This window comes from Mustelus asterias, chromosome 9, assembly GCF_964213995.1.
Source record: "Mustelus asterias chromosome 9, sMusAst1.hap1.1, whole genome shotgun sequence".
Classification (NCBI taxonomy): domain Eukaryota; kingdom Metazoa; phylum Chordata; class Chondrichthyes; order Carcharhiniformes; family Triakidae; genus Mustelus; species Mustelus asterias.
Window position 1 is genome coordinate 70,821,735 of NC_135809.1, and position 14,971 is coordinate 70,836,705.

A 14,971-nucleotide genomic window follows, 5' to 3' on the forward strand; every position below is an offset into this window, starting at 1 on the left:
TGATCGGTTCCTCATTCTGTGTTGAGTGATGGTCATCCTACTGCCTTAGACACTATGTTACATGATTTAATCTATGGGGACTGCAGGTTGGTTGTGTAGAGAGCCCTCATCTCAGAGCCAGTGTATTTGATGGATCCTGGAATGTGATGATCAGTCTGTGAGTGCTGGATGCTGTTATGCAAGTTCTATACTTAACTTTTCCTCTCTCTCTATCTCTTTAAATAATTGCAGGGTTACCTTTTCATCTCAATCTTAGTAAATTCTAACAGTGAGTTGATGCGTTTAATAAACAATGCTCTCAGGAATGACCTGGCCAGCCGCAACCCTACTTCCATGTGTCTGGCCCTGCACTGCATTGCAAATGTTGGAAGCCGGGAGATGGCAGAGGCTTTTGCTGGCGAGATTCCAAAAATAATTGTTGCTGGGTAAGTGTTACTGTGATAGTAAACTGAATTTTTAACGCCCAGGTTTGATACCCTGTCTAACAATCTGTAACAGTGCTATGATAGCATATTGACCCCGATGTCTGTACCAGGGACCATGAAGGCCCTGTCTTGGAAAAAAAGGTCAATGATATAACATGTTGAACAAAATAAAAAGTAGTGATAAAGAGACAGTCAGTTACTTGGAATAGTCATCTTGCATTGCTTCACTGATCTTCTCCAAAAAGTATTTGTGGATTTAGAAGGAAAATTGGTTTTGGTTAATTCTTGCACCTTTTCTCACTTTAATCTCTGCTCAAACTGTGTGTGCTGGGCTATGATTTCACAGTCACTGTTTGACCTCTGGTCAGGCTTTCATTGTCAGTATATAAGCTGCAGAGGGGAGAGGTTGCTGGGAGTCACAGCTGACATCAATTCTGTAGTCATGGCTCTGCTCACTCCATGACCATCTGTTATCGCGAATGACAGTGATCAGGAGTAGGGATGCTTCTCTATCATACTGCAGGGCCACTGAGACTAACTGTAGCCCCACACACTACCTTCAGATCAGTTGATGCAGTACAGAGACTGAATCTGTGACCTGGTCTCTACAGCTGAGTTAAATGCTGCATTTAGTGACTGACCCATTAAGTCAACTATGAGAAAATAATGACATTTCTCTATATGGGATGATGGCTTCATGTGATACCTTTGGTATTTTGCAGGAACTTTCCTTGGATTGTTTCAATGTCAATCTTTGATTTAAAAATAATAGAAACATGTGCAGCGTGTGCGATATTGGCTTTTATACAAAACTTAAATCTTCAACAATAGGATTAAAACACAGTGATCTCTATCAGTAACATCTTTGAATGCTTTCTGTATTTCTGTATTTGTAAAATGTATGTATGTGTGCGGGGGTGTGCATACATATCTATTAAATTTACCATGTACTGCCATCTTTCCATTCAGAAGGTCTGAGTCTAATTGTGCTTCACAGCTTCAATGTTAATTATGCTGACGCCTGGACTTTTCATGTTCTGATGGAGTTTTCTAATTATTGTGATGGCCTGTGACACTGTAGTTCTTCTGTGCTCTGGCCACCAGATGACTGCAGAGAATAATTAGTTTGAATTCCTTCTTATCACATTTTTGAATTGTTTTTAGCCTCCTTTGATAAGTTAATATCCAATTATTTTTAAAATCAAAGATAGTGGATGGGATTCTCCCAAAAAAATTTAAGTGTCAAATTTGTGTAAAAACAGGAATAAATCCTGCTGTTTTTTTTCAGCGGGATTTTCAAAATGAATCTCCCACGCTTTGTGTACTGCAGAATGCACCAGCATGAATCTCATTAAAAATCTATTCCCGCTAGAGAGACTGGCAACATAGCGCTGAGCGGGCCGCTGTACGTGCGCCGATCTGTCATAGCGGAGATCGGCATATCTGCAGAAGCCCTGCACTGCCGGCTTTTACAGCCCGCTGGCCAGCCCCACGATCCCGCATCGCTGGCCCCCTTAGACATGTCTGGGCCAGCTTTGGCCCCCCCACCACCACAATGGCCAACCCCAATTGCTGGCCTCCCTCCCTTTGTCAATGCCGAGTACAGTGGCAGGGGGGACCCTCCATCCCCACCGATCAACACCCCCCCCCCCCCCCCCCCCCCGCCCACCCCCCCGCCCCCCTTGGCACTGCAGATATCTGGGCAGTGCTAAGGTGCCTCCTGGGCATTGCCACTTTGCCACATTTGTGTTCACAAACAGGGCATGTAAAGTCTTTATATGCCCTGTTTGTGAACACAAGTCCTCACTCACCTGATGAAGGAGCTTGAGGCTCCGAAAGCCAGTGGCTTGTGCTGCCAAATAAACCTGTTGGGCTTTAACCTGGTGTTGTGAGACTTCTTACTGAGCTTATCACAGTCCAACGCCGGCATCTCCACATCATGACTGCTTTATGCCATAAAGCTTGATGAGAACCACTGTAGATTTCTTCACGAGCAAGCTAGAGCAAACTGGCCAGTGCTTTTCCCCTCAAAATCCAAACTGAGATAGAATCATATGTGCATTCCTCATGATGAACAATGATGGTAGTATTTTCTTTGCTTGAAATGCAGACCTAAATGACGATCACCCCCGTTAGCTTATGATGCAGTCGACACCAAAGCAAATCTGCAATTACTGCTTGCCTCTGTCAGAAAAAACATTAAAATGAAGAACCTTCTCTGATGAAGGCTCCATCCTGAATCGCTGTCTCTATGGCAATTTGGCATACTTTGGGATGATTCAAACAGAAATGCAAATTAATTATTTTATCTTTAATACAAATCTTTGATTCTATAACCCACATGTATAATTTATTCCTTTAATGGAGTTTTATGACCTCTCAATTGCTGGCTTTGAGCTTATTTTTGGAGATAATGTTGGACATCCTGGCTTAGCCAAGAGGAGCAGAAATGGGTCATCTTTCATATAACATTTTTTTTCTGACCTTGTAAGTTAAACACTGATTAATTGGACTTGAATAAAAGCAAATTAATGCAGAGCTTTGACGAAGGGTCAACCAGGAAACGTTAGCTGTGTTCTCTCTCCACAGATGCTGTGAGACCTGCTGAGATTTTCCGACATTTTTTTTTTGCTAATTAAATTTAGGTTTATTTGGTTTGCCTTTACATTAAGGTTGTTTATCAATTTCTTAACCAAGCTTTTTGCATTTATCATAGAATCATAAAATCCCCAGTGCAGAAAGAGACCATTTGGCCCATTGGGTCTGCACCAACTCTCCGACAGAATATCTTACCCAGGCTTAGAAATCATAGAATCATAGAAACCCTACAGTGCAGAAAGAGGCCATCTGGCTCATCGAGTCTGCACCGACCACAATCTCACCCAGGCCCTACCCCAATATCCCTACACATTTACCCGCTAATCCCTATAACCTACGCATCTCAGGGCACTAAGGGGCAACTTAGCATGGCCAATCAACCTAACCCGCACATCTTTGGACTGTGGGAGGAAACCGGAGCACCAGGAGAAAACCCACGCAGACACAAGGAGAATGTGCAAACTCCACACAGTCATCCAAGGCCCGAATTGATCCTGGTCCCTGGTGTTGAGAGGCAGCAGTGGTAACCACTGTGCCACCATGTCGCCCATTTAACTACAGTTAAAACTTTAGTAAAAATAAAATTATATTCTAAAACATGTGAACTCTGAACTAGATTTTTGCAACTGAAGTCATACTTTTATGCTCTTGTACTCCACTTGCATTATGCCCTGTCACTATTTAGGAATTTAGTTTCAGGTTGGAAATGCTATTTTAATTATTTTCTTCTAAATTCTTCTCCTCCCCTTCTATTCGCAACTGCATGCATGCATGCTCCCTACACACCACCCTCCAATCCCCCTGTATCTTTCCTCTCCATGTTTCAAGAGGACTCTTTGTCCTGGATTGTGTCCTACTTCTTGATTGTTGCTGGAACAATACTTGGCCAGCCAAGTGGAGAGTATTCCATTGCACTCTGACATGTGCTTTGTATATGGTGGGCAGGCTTTGGGGAGTCAGAGCTGAGTTAGTCATTGCAGAATTCCCAATCACTGATCTACTATTGTAACCACAGTATTTAAATGGCTGATTCAGTTGGGTTTCTTGTCAATAGTAACGCTATGGATGCTGGGGAATTCAGCAATGGTAATGGTATTGAACATCATGGGAGATGTTTGAATCCTCTAGGATTAGAGATGATCATTGCCTGGCATTTAAGTTGAAAATAACGTTCATATCATAAATCAGCCCAAACTTGAATGTTGCCCAAACCTTGCCACTGGCACATACAGCTTCATTATGTAGGGAGTTGTGAATGATACTAAACACTGCAACTGTCAGAAAACATCCCAATTGTTTTGTCCATGACCTTCTCACCGTCATAAGGAAGCTGTGCCCATACTCCCTGTCCCGAAGTCCCCTTTTTGTTTTTTTTTAACCCGGGAGATCCTCTAAGCCACTAGACTTTATCAGTTTGTCTCCACTGACAAGCCACCTGCTACCCTCCTATCCCCTTGATGGAAGAAAGGTGGTAGCGACCGTCTCTAAACACAATTCCAACCGGATGCCCACCAGCTTCGTTCACATGCTGCAGCTTAGATATTCCTCTCTAAATTGTGGTTCCTGTTCTGTTCATTGGTAGATGCAGATCCAGAGTCAGAACAGTCCTAATTGCTACAAACATCTGAAATCATGAGTTCTTTACCCCTCTGTCTGCCCCAAGCTGTTCTGTAAGTTCTGTTGGCTGAATTATAAATTCTGCAACTTTGTTATCTCTGTGCTCATGCCTCTTCCCCTAACTTCTGAATTCCCAGCATTCGACACTGTACTTTTGAACACTTAATGCCTTACTGTTTAACCAGAAACCCTCCACTAAACTTCAATGTCTTCCTTCATCCTCCTGTCATCACTTCCAGCCCTACCTTCAATCCATTTTTGAAGAATTGATTAGAACTTAGTCAATTATTTCCATTGTGACCTGTAATCTCTGTAGCTTGCTACTCCTGAGAGAATGCTCACTCTTCGAACTGACCTGTGGGAAACACATAACCAGCACAGACTGAGAACTCCAAAAATATCACATCTCACCAGGATATTAGGAGCACTTTTTCCTTTCAGCTCATGTAATAACAGTTGTTGTCAAGATCGTCAACTCAAATTTGTGCCAAAGCTCTGCAATACTGCTTGTTCAAATTGTTACTCAATGAGTTTGCCACCTACGGTGAACTAATCCTTCATGCAGATGTGAGGTAGGTAAGTCAAGGAAAAGTCCTCCAGAAATTTGTGGAACTGCTCCCTGAAATTGTTACCTTTCTTATATCAAGAAATAAGGTGCACAGCCAGCTGTCAGGTAACGCATGGTTGCTAGACTTAGCGTTTATTACAGATATAAGGTGTGGTGGCACAGTGGTTAGCACTGCTGCCTCACAGCGCCAGGGACCTGGGTTCGATTCCCGCCTTGGATCACTGTCTGTCGGAGTCTGCACGTTCTCCCCATATCTGCGTGGGTTTCCTCAGGGTTCTCAAGTTTCCTCCCACAGTCTGAAAGACATGTTGGTTAGGTGCATTGGCCATGCTAAAGTTCTCCCTCAGTGTACCCGAACAGGTGCTGGAGTGTGGCGACTAGAGGATTTTCACAGTAACTTCACTGCCGTGTTAATGTAAGCCTACTTGTGACACTAAAATAAAATTAAAACTAAGTGCCAAATTGAATGAGCTGATCCGTGAACTGCAGGCGAGGAACAGAGACTTATCATACACGATCAGTGCAGTGAATGCGTTCAAGTCGAAACTGGGCCTGTGGTCCTCCCAGTTAAAGAACAAAATTACTGAGTGTTTCCCAAATCTGGGGAAAATCCAACAATAGGTGAAACAGAAAGGGTTCCATCCAAACATTCAGTGACTACTTGATTAATTTGGAAAAGGAATTCAACACACAATTTCAGGAGTTAGACAAGATGGAACAAATCATTGTTTGTCTCAAATCCTTTTCTTCAAGTGGACATTTGAGAACTGACAGCAAGATTTCAGCAGAAGTTTGAACAAAGCAGTAGACTTGACGTGGAAATAATCACCGTGCAAAAAGAGCTGAAAGCTAAATCAGGGACAAGGACTTTTGGGGACTTGTAAACAGAGAGAAGTACCATCTTCTAACATCATGTGCACTCAAGGTGAAGGCCTACTTTGGTTCCACATACCTGTAAGGTGGCTTTTTCCCAGATGAAAATTATCAAGTCCAAGTATCGCATTCGTCTCACAGATGCCCATCTGATGGACAATATGAGACAGGCCATCTCAAATTACAACCCAGACCCAAGACGAAGGAGACACATGACATGCATAGGCAGCTGGGATCAAGTGGATCCCTTGAAGAGCATAGAGGGTGCAGAAGTAGAGTTAAGAGAGAAATCAGGATGGCAAAAAGGGGACATGAGATTGCTTTGGCAGGTAAGGCAAAGGAGAACCCAAAGAGTTTCTACAAATGCATAAAGGGCAAAAGAGTAACTAGGGAGAGAGTAGGGCCTCTTAAGGATCAACAAGGTCACCCACAAGAGATGGGTGAGATCCTAAATAAATATTTCTCATCAGTATTTACTGTTGAGAAAAGCATGGATATTAGGGAACTTGGGGACATCAATAGTGATGTCTTGAGGAGTGTACATATAACAGAGAAGGAGGTGCTGGAAGTTTTAAAGCGCATCAAGGAAGATAAATCCCTGGAACCTGATGATTTGATTTATTATTGTCACATGTATTAATATTGAAAAATATTGTTTCTTGTGCGCTATGCAGACAAAGCCTACCGTTTATAGAGAAGGAAATGAGAGAGTGAAATGTATCCCAGGACATTGTGGGAGGCTAGGGAGGGAATTGCGGGTCCCCTAGCAGAAATATTTGAATCATCGACAGCCACAGGTGAGGTGCCTGATTGGAGGATGGCAAATGTTGTGCCTTTGTTTAAAAAGGGCTGCAAGGGAAAGCCTGTGAACTACAGGTCAGTAAGCCTCACATCTGTAGTGGGTAAGTTGTTAGAAGGTATTCTGAAAGACAGGATCTACAGGCATTTAGAGAGGCAGAAACTGATTAGGGACAGTCAGCATGGCTTTGTGAGTGGCAAATCATGCCTCACAAATTTGATTGAGTTGTTTAAAGAGGTAACCAAGAAGGTAAATGAGGGCAGTGCAGTTCATGTTGTCTACATAGACTTTAGCAAGGCCTTTGACAAGGTACCACATGGTAGCTGTTGCATAAGATTAAATCTCACGGGATCCAGGGTGAGGTAGCTAAATGGATACAAAATTGGCTTGATGACAGAATAAGAGTTTTAACAACACCAGGTTAAAGTCCAACAGGTTTATTTGGTAGCAAATGCCATTAGCTTTCGGAGCGCTGCTCCTTCGACAGATGGAGTGGATATCTGCTCTCAAACAGGGCATACAGAGACACAAAATCAAGTTACAGAATACTGATTAGAATGCAAATCTCTACAGCCAACCAGGTCTTAAAGATACAGACAATGTGAGTGGAGGAAGCATTAAGCACAGGTTAAAGAGATGTGTATTGTCTCCAGACAGGACAGCCAGTGAGATTCTGCAGGTCCAGGAGGCAAGCTGTGGGGGTTACTGATAGTGTGACATAAACCTAAGATCCCTGTTTAGGCTGTCCTCATGTGTGCGGAACTTGGCTATCAGCTTCTTCTCAGCGACTCTGCGCTGTCGTGTGTCGTGAAGGCCACCTTGGAGAACGCTTACCCGAACATCAGAGGCTGAATGCCCGTGACTGCTGAAGTGCTCCCCCACAGGAAGAGAACAGTCTTCCCTGGTGATTGTCGAGCAGTGTTCATTCATCCGTTGTCGTAGCGTCTGCATGGTTTCCCCAATGTACCATGCCTCGGGACATCCTTTCCTGCAGCGTATCAGGTAGACAACGTTGGCCGAGTTGCAAGAGTAGGTACCATGTACCTGGTAGATGGTGTTCTCACGTGAGATGATGGCATCCATGTTGATGATCCGGCACGTCTCCAGGTAGCTGTGGCAGGGTTGTGTGGTGTCGTGGTCACTGTTCTCCTGAAGGCCGGGTAGTTTGCTGCGGACGATGGTCTGTTTGAGGTTGCGTGGTTGTTTGAAGGCAAGAAGTGAGGGTGTGGGGATGGCCTTGGTGAGATGTTCGTCTTCCTCAATGACATGTTGAAGGCTCCGGAGGAGATGCCATAGCTTCTCCGCACCGGGGAAGTACTGGACGACGAAGGGTACTCTGTCCACCGTGTCCCGTGTTTGTCTTCTGAGGAGGTTGGTACGGTTTTTTGCTGTGGCGCGTCGGAACGGTCGATCGATGAGTCAAGCGCCATATCCTGTTCTTATGAATGGACAGAGTACCCTTCGTCGTCCAGTACTTCCCCTGATGAAGACGAACATCTCGCCAAGGCCATCCCCACACCCCCACTTCTTGCCTTCAAAAAACCACACAACCTCAAACAGACCATTGTCCGCAGCAAACTACCCAGCCTTCAGGAGAGCAGTGACCACGACACCACACAACCCTGCCACAGCAACCTCTGCAAGACGTGCTGGATCATCGACACGGATGCCATCATCTCACGTGAGAACACCATCTATCAGGCACATGGTACCTACCCTTGCAACTTGGCCAACTTCGGACTTTCACACAAACAAGTATGCTCATGTGATGCTGAGTTTTCAGCTTTTTAATACCTGCTGTAAATTGGTCCTTTGAATGTTGAGGCTTCCCAGTCTTGGAACTTTCAGCAAGCCTCCGGAGTTGGAGTTTTAGTTTCATTTTAGTTGCTGCTAGAAGCTGGTGGAAGAAGGCAGTGTCTCCGTCCCTGTGTGTGTGTGTGTCTCTCTCTCTCTCGTTTGGAGCTATTATTTTGCACCAAGGTTGGCTATGAATTGATAACAGCAAAGAAATGGCAGATATGCTAAATAAATGTTTTGCATCAGTCTTCATCATGGAAGACACTGCAAATATCCCTAAGATATCAGATGGGCTGATTTCAAATAACATGATAGAACTTACAAAAATCCCAATCACAAGGGCTAGAGTATTGGAGAAACTCAAGGGGCTAAAGGCAGACAAGTCACTAGGACCTGATCAACCGCATGCTAGTGTTTTAATCAAAGTGGCTGCAGAGATAGTGGACGCATTGGTTGAAAGTTTTCATAACTCGCTAAATTCCAGAAGGGTACCAAAAAATTGGAAAATAGCCACTGTGACTGTAGCTCTAGCTCAAAAAGGGAGAGAGGCAGAAGGCAGGGAACTATAGGACAGTTTAGTTTAACACCTATTATTGGCAAGACGCTGGAGCCAATAATCAAAGACGAAATAGTTAATCATTTAGGAAAACTGAATATAATCAAAACTTATCAACATGGTTTTCTGAAAGGTAAATCATGTTTGACAAATTTGCTCGAATTCTTTGAGCATGTAAGAGGGAGAGTAGATAGAGGGGAACATGTAGATGTAGTGTATTGGAGGGTTTAATAAAGATTGAGCCTTCAGACCTGAGTGGAGCGTAACAAGGCAAATTTATTCAAGCTTTTATCACATTCATGCGGGGGAGGCCCTCCAAGTCAAGCTCAGAGGCACTCTGTCATTTACAGCTCAAAGCATTGGGTACATGTGACATTACATCCAAATAAAGCATGTCAGTCAGATGTCAATCCTTCCCCTTTTCTCTGTATTGCAAACTAGATCAAACTCCGGTCATGAGCCGCTAATCTCTGATTTGTTCTGTTATCTGTCCTAGTTACTTATAAGTTACTTATAAGGCCTGTCTGGGTTCCATCCATTCTAACCGCATGGTTGTTTGGAGTTATAAAGGTCACTGCTAATGGTTTTTTTCATGGTCATGTGGTTGAATTGTCTAAGCTGCTGTAGCTATTTCCTTATGTGGATGTATTCTGCTCCTTTCTCTACCCTCACTGCTGGTCTATTTTGTACTGTATGCCATGTTTCACAGCATTCTGCTTTTCTCCTTAGGTTTTCCTCTTTTTGCACTCTCTTATCTATCTTACCCATCTTCATAGTGTATTTAGATTTCCAAAAGTCATTTGACAAGGTGCCACATAAGAGGCTGGTGCATAAAGTAAAATTCCATGGAATTGGAGGAAGTCTGTTAGAATGGATTGAAAATTGACTGTCACATAGAAAACAGAGTTGGAATAAATGGGGCCTTTTCATAGTGAAAAGATGTAACTAGTGGAGTACCACCGGGATCAGTTCTTGGCCTGTAATTGTACAGTATGCCAACAATACGAAGATAGGTGGAAGGGCATGTTGTGATGAGGATATTGTGATTCTGCAATGCGATATTGATAGATTAGACTGGGTGAAAACCTGGCAAATGGAGTTTAATGTGAGAAAGTGTGAGGTCATGCACTTCGTTGGGAGGAATCAAAAGGCAGATTATTATCTAAATGGAGAGAGAGTTCAGGTGAGAGACACACAGAGGGATCTGGATGTTTTAGTGCATAAATCACAAAAGCTAGCAGGCAGGTCCAACAAGTAGTTAAGAAGGCAAGCAGCATTTTGGCTTTTATTGCAAAGGGGTTGGAGTTTAAAATTAGGGAGGTTTTGTTACAATTGTACAGGGTGTTGGTGAGGTCTCACCCGGAATATTGCATATAGTTTTGATCTTCTTTCCTAAAAAAGGATATAGTAACATTGGAGGCAGTCCAAAGGAGATTCGCCAGGCTAATTCCTGGGATGAGAGGATTGTCCTATCAAGAGAGACTAGACTCTATCTGCATTTCTTGAGTTTAGCAGAGTGAGTGGTGACCTTACTCAAACATATGAGATCCTGCTGGGGCTTGACTGGGTAGATGGTGAGATGTTTCACCAGTGGGAGAGTCTTTAACAAGGGGACATAGCTACCAGATAAAGGGCCGGTCATTTAAAACTGAGGTGAGTAGAGGGTGGTGAATCTCTGGAATTCTCTGCCACAAAGGGTGATGGAGGTTGGACCATTAGAAGTATTTAAAGTGGTGGTGGATAAATATTTGATGGGTCAAGGAATAGAGGGCTGTGAGGAAAATGGCACAGAGAAGGAGTTGAGGCCAGCATAGGTCAGCCATGATGGACAGGCTTGAAGGGCCCGGTGGCCTACTCCTGCTTCTATTTCTTGTGCTCTTGTGTTTTCTGTGCGCACAGTTTTGGTTTTGACCATGCTATCAGGTAGATATGGCAGGGGGACACTGCTATTTTACAGGGATGCAAGGCAGCACCATTTAGGTAATTGCGAAATCTGTGCTAATTTGTGATATACACATAGCAGGTCCAACAGCCTCGGGATGAGCAGGCCAATTTAACACTTTGGGTGTGACTCTTTGCAGATTTTGTTGAAGAGTTGATCTTTTAGATGTTGGTGTGCAAATTGAACATTTGCAGTTCTTTTCCAATTCCAGTGTTCCTTTTTGACAGTTCTGTAGAGGAGTGCTTGGGTTGTATTGTTTCCTATGTTATATGTTGTATATTCATGTTTCAGGGATACTATGGACAGTGCGAAGCAGAGTGCTGCTCTGTGTCTGTTGCGGTTGTATAGAACGTCTCCAGATCTGGTACCCATGGGAGAATGGACATCACGAGTGGTTCAACTTTTGAATGACCAGCACTTGGTAACACCATTCAAGATTTTCTTCAACGTACATCCGCTGAAGGATCATTATAATTTCTTTGATTGTCCTATGTCTCTTCCATCCAGGGCGTTGTAACTGCTGCTACAAATCTGATCACCATACTTGCTCATAAGAATCCGGAAGAGTTTAAAACTTCTGTTTCCTTGGCAATTTCAAGGTTGAGCCGGGTAATATTCTTTCGCTTTGCTCATGTGTAGAACTTCACTCTAACTGACGTGAATGAGAAATGTAAACTAAAAAACGCAACTGTTTGTAACCTTGAAGGATCAAGTATCGTTTAGTGGGAATGTGAATCTGATAGGGCAAGATATAGTTTAGCATGGGAAGTGATTTGGCATCAAATGCCTTTTGTAGAAGAGAAATCCAAGCTTCAGTCACCCTTTGTATGAAGAAATGTTGCCTAATTTAATTTTAAGAGATCCACTCTGAATTATTTTGACAATGTGCTCAATCCTGTACTCCCCAGAAGCGGTAATGGTTTTGCCAAATCTAACTAGCTATTTCCTTCCATAGGTTAGAAGGTTACAGAGTGCCTGTACTCTGTAACCTTCTAAATTCTATGGAACACAACTATATTTATTCACTCCTCATAGTTTCGTCTTGGAGTCCAGGTGTCAGCCTGGTATACCTACCCTAGACTCTCTCCAAGAAAATGTATCCTTCCTATGGTCTGGTGCCCAGACTGCTCACAATACTCCAGATGTGGTACAGCAGGCCTTTGTGTAGCTGAAGCATGTCTCCTACCCACTTGTATTCTGGTCCTATAGACAATGATGCCCAGACTTCTGTGACTTGAAATCTACTTTTTTGATATTCTGACATGTTCTACCAGCGCGGTCTTCCCATCCTCCCCCACAGGAACATTCAAACATGTTGCACAACATAAGCCTTATGTGCCTGTCTATGGATAGAAAGAAAAGAAATGCACCAAGAACGCTCTTGCACACGACTGTGCAAAGATTTCCTCCCCTAAAGGACATTAGTAAAGCAGTGGGCTTTTACAACAAACTAGTACTTTTGCAGTCACTGGTTCCAGAATTTTAATCTGGTTTAATCATTGAAATTAAATTCTCCAACTGCATGATGGAATTGAAACTCTTGTCCTCATTAATCCAGGCATCTAGATTACAAATCCTGTGACATAACATATGCCTCTGTACCTGAAGTAGCAAAAGTTTAATGTTGTGTAACATTCAGTTGCCAACCCAGTTAACAGGCAAAAGTATTCTAAATATACGCTAATTGCAATCTGCTTTCAACCCACGGGAAGCATCTTGTGCAGGATTTTTGCAGCTGCTTTTACCATACAGTAAGTACATCATTTAGTTTCTATTGTATCATCATAAGAAGGGTACTCTTAACCTTTCCCATGGAAAAGGCATGTGCAAAAACCACACATCACGCATGCAACACATGTATGGTGTGCTGAAAGCCCAAAGTCGACTGGAAACTGGTTTGCAATTGATCAGTTGACCATGATCGATATTTTGACACCTCTGTCTAGATATAAAGAGCAGTACCCTAATTAGCTTTTTTGATTGATCTTATTACCTGTTCATGACATTTCCATGATCCACCTGCACCTCAAATTCCTTGGAACACCATTATAATTTCTCTTTTCACTCTTTAGAAAGTACCCTTTTCTATCCTTTCTAGGTCTAAAATGGATAACCTTACATTTGTCTACACTGAAATCCACTTGCCACATTAAATGTGTCAACATTTTGTGCTTCCATCTATCCTGCTTAAATACCACCAATCCTTGTGCAATGTTTGGAATTGTAGCTGTTTAGCATGTTACCTAAATCATTGAATACTGTGAATAGCTGAATCCCCAACACAAATCATAGCAAGACAACATGAGTCAGAACCTGCCAATGAGACTATGGGCCTGATTTTACCAAAACTTTGCGCCCGTTTTCGGGTGTGAAATCGCGGTAAAGTTGGGCGTTGGGCCTTTAACGCGATCGGCTCGTATTTGGGTGCAGATCGCGCCTTTACCGACACCCGATTCGGGCATGGGTCTGGCCCGTGCCCGAATCGGGCGGCGCAACTCTACCGCCAAATCCCACTTTACCGTCTTCTGGCCCAATCCGCATCCGCGCTGTTACCGACCTGCAAAATAAAAGTCTGAAGTCGCCGCTGCAGCCTCCGAAGAGCGGGGTCAGAGACTGCAACGGCTCTCTGACCCAGGTCACCCTCTGGTCGGGGCGGGAGGGGGGTGGGAGAAGGAGAGGGAGTGTGACGTCTCATCCCCTGGGGGTTGGGGTGGGAGGGGAGGGGGTGTGACGTCTCATCCCCTGAGGTGGTGGTGGGGGCGGGGGGGGGGGGGGGGGGGGGGGGGGGAGAGGGGGGGGAGGAGGGGGGGAGGGTGGTGGGAGGGGAGGGGGTGTGACGGGAGGGGGTGTGACGTCTCATCCCCTGGGGGGTGGGGGTTGTGACGTATCATCCCCTGGGGGCGGGGGGGGGGGGGGGGAGGAGAGGGGGTGTGACGTCTCATCCTCTGGTCGGTGGGGGGGGGGCTTCCACTGCCTGTCTGCGGCCGATCCCTCCTGGCACCATCACTGGTACACTACCAGCCACAGATTACTCTTCCCTGCAGGGGCAAGAACATAGAAAATAGAACATAGAAAGCCACAGCACAAACAGGCCCTTCGGCCCACAAGTTGCGCTGATCATATCCCTACCTCTAGAGAGCGGGAGAGATGGCTGTGGCTGGTAGTGTACGAGTGATGGTGTATCCCTTTACACTGTGGAATCGGTCACTGTGGAATCGGCCGGTTCTCCTTCATCTTCTTAGCGAGGAATCGCTTCATCCTGAAGGTTTTGTGGGATGGCATGGCCGCACGTCCACTCCGGCAGGAGGCATCGGCTGCAGACTGGCAGCCGAACCCCCCCGACCAGAGGATGAGACGTCACACCCCCTCTCCCCCCCCCTCCCCAGGGAATGATCGGTCACCACCCCCCCCCCCCCCCCCGCCCCCCCGACCAGAGGATGAACATCACAGAGCCGCTCTCTCCGCTTTCTGCTTTTTTTTTCGAGCCTGGGTGCGCTCTGTCAGATTTTTTTCGAACTGCGCATGCAGTCCGCCAGTGCTAAGCCCCGCCCACAGTGCGAATCGGACCAGAGCCAGCAAAACGCGTATGGGCGCGCTGGAAAGAGGATTCCAGGCTCGGATCTTTTTGACGCCCAGATTCGGCTCTTAGGCTCAAAATGGTAAAATTCCCCCCTTTTGTTTGCATTGAGCCAATTTTCTAACCATGTCTTCCATTCCATGAGCTTTAGCAAACAGTCTTTTGTGAGGGGATTTATCAGATGTCTCTGATTATCCAGGTAAATGACACATTTGACAT

The 14,971-nt window shown here is 44.6% G+C and overlaps 1 protein-coding gene and 1 long non-coding RNA gene across 6 annotated transcripts in view; both read left to right on the top strand.

The window, feature by feature from the left end:
* The window catches only part of LOC144498743 (uncharacterized), a 689,113-nt gene that overhangs the window by 45,542 nt on the left and 628,600 nt on the right, over positions 1–14,971 (top strand). The gene's annotated exons all lie outside the window — the stretch shown is intronic.
* The window catches only part of ap2a1 (adaptor related protein complex 2 subunit alpha 1), a 168,442-nt gene that overhangs the window by 25,072 nt on the left and 128,399 nt on the right, over positions 1–14,971 (top strand). For all 5 annotated transcript variants that reach the window (XM_078220352.1, XM_078220353.1, XM_078220354.1 and 2 more), the window contains exons 4-6: positions 232–425; positions 11,467–11,596; positions 11,683–11,784. In XM_078220352.1, coding sequence (XP_078076478.1) covers positions 232–425; positions 11,467–11,596; positions 11,683–11,784 — 426 coding nt within the window. The remainder of the gene's footprint in view (positions 1–231; positions 426–11,466; positions 11,597–11,682; positions 11,785–14,971) is intronic.